The following is a 5257-nucleotide window of genomic DNA, read 5'->3' as shown; positions in this document are numbered from 1 at the left end:
CAATTATTGGTAAAATATTCCAACGCAACACCTTTAACCTATTAAAACCTGTTTTATACGTACAAAAAAAAACACTATATTTTTGTAAGAGTTTGGTTTAACCACCAATAAATTGGTGTGTAAACCGAACTTTTGGAAAAAATAGTGATTTTTTCGTAGTTAAAATAGATTCAAATAGGTAATAGTGGTCATGCTGAAACATTTTACAAAAAAATCAATGATTTTTTTGGAACTTTTTAAAAATTGATAGTTAAACTAAAAAATGACAAAATATAGTGTTTTTTTTGTTGTTATGGCTATATTTTATTGAAATTATATGATTATAAAAGATGTGCATCTTAACTAATTAGCTATTAATAGTTAAAAGTAATTTTAAATCAAGAAATAAGTTTATTTTATTTGCGTTTACATTCTACGGGTAGCGTGGTTGTAATATTTACATATGCTACATTTATTTAAAAGAAATTAGAATGTTTCCTAAACAATTATGGTAAGGATTATTAAATCAAAGTTATTCTATAGTCGATAAAAAAATTAATTCAAAGTTGGCCTATAGTCGATAAATTTTTTTTTGGCCAATAGCTGATATAGTTAAACAAAGGATAATTTGATCTTTATTGCACAAACTAAAGGCTAGCAAATGCAAAAATCAAAACAGCTGTATATCACCAGATAATATAACTCGTAATTTCCCATGTCATGGAATATATGATCTACCATCAAGAAATTAGCAAGCACGTTAACTAGACTTTGAGGTGAAACGAAGAATTACCAATTTTGGAGTTTATATCGATTTTGTAACGCATTTGATACCATAACATTTCTAAATGAATTGTAACGTGGTTGATAAGTTTCTTTAAAAGTCAGCCATTTTTTACACGAAAAAGTAGCAGCATTGACATCAAAAAGTCAACTATTATGGAAAAGAAAGAGCTGAATACATGTTCTATGAAGATGTACAACACCCAAACTTGCTTACTCCATACACAGGCTGTTCTTGACCAGGGACAAGAATATTTGTCCCCTTGAGAAGGGCAGAATTCCCCTCAGCTTCCTCATTTGCAACGAGAGATTTCTTACTAACTGTTCGATAAATTTCTGTAAGGATTGTAAGAAAAGCGGGCTCCACATTTGTGGCCTCAAGGGCAGATGTTTCCATGAAAAAGAGACCTTCTCTTTCAGCAAACTCTTTAGCATCTTCCATGGACACATCACGTTGTGAATCCAAATCGGATTTGTTTCCTATGAGCATGATGATGATGTTGTTATCTGCATGGCCACGTAACTCTTCTAGCCACCTCGCTATGTGATCGAATGATTGACGTTTTGTTATGTCGTACACCAGCATTGCTCCCACAGCTCCTCTGTAGTACGCGCTTGTCACCGCTCGGTATCTGCAACAAATAACAATCTACTTTCTTGCATTCATTTCTTCTTTTCTCTCCAAAACTCAAAACATATAACATTCTACTCTTACAAATCTACTCACTTTAATTAAAAAACAATGCAATTTTCTGTATTGTCTTAATAAGAAAATATATATATATATATATATATATATATATATATATATATATATATATATATATATATATATATATATATATATATATATATATATATATATATATATATATATATATATATATATATATACATATTCATTGTACAAAGTATTAATAAGAGAAACAAATTGCAAGTAAATTGGATATGTTCATAAGTTTTCCTCAACTAACAGGTAAAGGTGCTATCTAGAGAATTTAATGTTTTAGGCACGCATTCTAAATTGGTAACACCCTAAACCCAAAATTATAAACTAGCCTAATAACTTCTGGATCAACTGAAAACATCAAAAGTCAAAACAAGTTCGCAATTTCTATCATGTGAGACGTGTTATTACAGAATCCGTTTTAGGCTCAGGTTGTTGATATCAAGGTGAAAAGAAACCCATTTGGGAAATAAGTTGTCATCATAGCCAGACCTTTCATCTAAATTGTCATCTAACGAGAAGAAATGTTCAACAGTTGTAACATATTTTTGTGTTAAAAGATGTCAATATCTTTGGAACCAGTCTACTACTTTCTTAAAAGAAGTTCATCAGAGAAATTCAAGAACCAAAAGTGTATTTAACAAGCGAAGCAATCATCATTGATCAAGATAAAAGATAGACTGAGAAGGGAAAGACGAAGCACCTTTCTTGACCAGCAGTATCCCAAATCTGAGCCTTGACGTTCTTGTGATCGATGACCATAGTCTTCGTCTGGAACTCAACACCAATCGTCGCCTTTGAATCTAAACTGAACTCATTCCTAGAAAACCGAGCCAACAACTGAGATTTCCCCACCGCTGAGTCCCCAATAAGTACGATCTTAAACACATAATCAATCTTTTGGTTGAAATCCCCATGGTAATTCGCCATATCTCATCAACAATCGAATCAAAGTAAGATTAGGAAATATCGTTTTCCAATTCCCAAATTAGGTATAATTCAAATAGATCAACAACCGTAGTTGATCAAACGCTAGTCAATACCCAAAAGGTTTGTAGATTATGCTGCACGCAGTAGATATGAGCTTTGGTGTGTGAGGGTTTTGGTATGGAAGGCGATTAAGACGACGAACAGCAGAAAAACAAGAGAGAAGACTACCAACGGCTTTGTATCTAAGCCGCCTTGTTTTAACTGATCTACTTTTCTCCCGAAGGTACAAGTTTCTATTGCGTTGACCATGGTTTGTTATTTTATTTTCGAGCATAGATTTTGTTATTCGCACCCGATTTAGAGAGGTCAAAAATCATTCTAAGGGTCAAAAACCAAAATTACTCTAAGGACTAAGGGTCAAAAACCATTTTTTTACTTGGGTTAAATACCTCAATTGATGGGATTAGATATTAATTGCATATTATTTTCGTATTACAATTTACATTATTTGAACGAATATATGGAGATTTTTTTTTCAGATCTCACTAACAATAAATTTATCAAACATTAATAAATTTTTTTTACATCTTTAACCTCCTTCTAGTTAAAGCTTATCTTTCATTTATATCCTTTTATATTTTACAAAATTACTTTCATATATATATATATATATATATATATATATATATATATATATATATATATATATATATATATATATATATATATATATATATATATATATATATATATGGGTTCAATAGAAAAAATAAAAAATGTTGAGAATGGATGAATCATTCTCAGTCACTCATTTAATCTAAGCATAAAAAAACACGGTGACAAACTTATAAATATGTTAATAACCTTCAATCTCAAATACATATCGATAACAGTTCGTTCATCATCAAAATTTTTCCTCCAACCTTCAATAATCATCCAGATTTCTTCAACTAAAACAGAATTTCTTCGTTGTTCATGAAATTGGAATCGAAGTTCTGGACTCGCAGTCACAGTCAACATTGAAGGACTCAGAATCGGTACTCTATTGGGGTTGCAAAGTTATTCATTCATGACTTTGTAAATGTTTGACTTTTGTAAAACTCACTTGCATGTGGTGCTTTAGCCTTTAGATCCATTTGTTAGTTACAGTGAGAGAGAGACATGTAAACACCTCTATAAATAGTGGGTTCATACCACTTGTAGAGGTGTGCTTGAGATGTAAAAGTGAGTGTGTAAGTGTGTGTTAATTATGTAGTCTAGATCTAGATCCTTTTTGTAAACACCATATACATTCAATATATCTCTTAAACACCCAAATCACCATGTTCAATTGTGCAAGCTTTAATTCTGTATGCCAAATCATGTTCTTTGTCACTACAATTGGTATCAAAGCTTGGTTTTCACGATCAACGTGACTTTTGAAGAACGATTCTCGGTTTGGCAATTTTTGTCGCAATTTGAACAATTTTGGTGAGTCTCTCTCTATGATCTCTCTTAATTTCATTGAAATCATACATTGCATTCTTGATTTGTGATCGTTTGACTCGTTGGATCAATTTTTTTTTTTTGAAAAAACCCCATTGATATGATCCAATAATTTCTTTTTGATCAAGTCCCGATCCAATCCTATTTGTTTGTTAGCTTCGATTTTCAAATTACCAATGTTCATTTGAATCTATCATTAAATCAAATTTGTAAACAAATTGTTTGCATCTATTTCGAATTCACGAGTTGAGTCAATATGTCGATTAAGCCCAAAATTATTATCACAAGTACGGTTCATCATTTTTTTTATGCCCAAATGTTATTGAATCTGATTTTAATAGTGGAGCCCATAGATTCATCGAAATTCTATCAAACATATATGCGTTCATCATCATATGTTCTTGGTTCGACTTGTACGTTTGCTTATCCAGTTGTACCATCGAAGACTTATGTCTCAGATCACAATCGAAATTGTTCTTGAAGTATAATTGTATTATTTCATCTTTGATTGTTTTGATTCAGTTTCAACTTGATATTAGTTATTCATTGATTATTCAATAAGTTCTTGATTATCGATTGTTCGTTGATAATTTCAATTTGTTCTTGATCGTATTTAATTTTCTCCACAAAATCGATTTGAAGAACTCTATGATGAACTGATGTAGACAAATCTGATTTTGTTTGAAAATGGAATTTTGATTTCTAATTCGATTTCGGAAGATGAAGACAAGATGAAGAACTGTTTGATTTTGTTCTGACGAAATCAGTGATGTTCGAATCGATATATTGTTCTGATCAATTTTAGATTCGAAAGGATGATATCGATTTTGGTTGATAATTTTGGAACGAGACTTGAAAGAAGAATCACACAGAGAAAAGTCGATGTATTTGATTTTGATGTGCGAAGGCTTAGAAATATTTGAGTTGGAATCGATTTCAAAGGAGTAATAATCGAATTGCTTTGAGATTGCGTGATGTTGTTCGCAAGTTCAAATTCTGAAGATTTCAAACGGATGGTCACAGATTGTGGTTATTGGGGTCGATATCTCAAAGTCGATGGCATCACTTAATGAATGGATTCGCTTTTGGATGTCGAGTTGGAATGATCGAGAATGAAGAACTGATTCAGAAAACTCGATTTTGGAGTTGTTGACATTGATTTTGCGAAAGTATAACAATCGAGTGTTCGCATCTATGGATTGTGTTTGATGTGTGCTGTTTTTTTGGGATCACAATTGAAATCAGTGGAGTTCGCATCTAGATCTTCATTGAGTTTGCATATAGGTGAAATCAATTTGTGTTTGCATCTGGGTTTCTAACTTCACTTCGCATTTAAGTGTATAAAAATTGGTT

General features: G+C 31.6%; 1 protein-coding gene across 1 annotated transcript; it reads right to left on the bottom strand.

Annotated features, from left to right (window-relative positions):
• Positions 1-828: 828 nt before the first annotated feature.
• Positions 829-2652, bottom strand: LOC145044395 (ras-related protein RABA4d-like). The gene is made up of 2 exons (XM_078993196.1): positions 2193-2652; positions 829-1394 (listed from the first exon to the last, which is right to left on the bottom strand). The coding sequence occupies exons 1-2, from the start codon at positions 2417-2419 to the stop codon at positions 947-949; spliced, it is 675 nt and encodes a 224-aa protein (XP_078849322.1). The 5' UTR covers positions 2420-2652; the 3' UTR covers positions 829-946.
• Between the last annotated feature and the right edge of the window lie 2605 nt (positions 2653-5257).

The sequence above is a fragment of the Lactuca saligna genome, chromosome 1, assembly GCF_052625555.1.
Source record: "Lactuca saligna cultivar CGN05327 chromosome 1, ASM5262555v1, whole genome shotgun sequence".
Classification (NCBI taxonomy): Eukaryota; Viridiplantae; Streptophyta; class Magnoliopsida; order Asterales; family Asteraceae; genus Lactuca; species Lactuca saligna.
Note: the sequence above shows the minus strand (reverse complement) of the source record. Positions and strands in the feature narration are given on the sequence as shown.

Coding starts and splice junctions, on each gene's coding strand:
- LOC145044395 (XM_078993196.1), bottom strand. CDS start 2,419: ATGGCGAATTACCATGGGGATTTCAACCAAAAGATTGATTATGTGTTT. Junction 1,395..2,192: donor GATACTGCTGGTCAAGAAAG/GTGCTTCGTCTT, acceptor TATTTGTTGCAG/ATACCGAGCGGTGACAAGCG.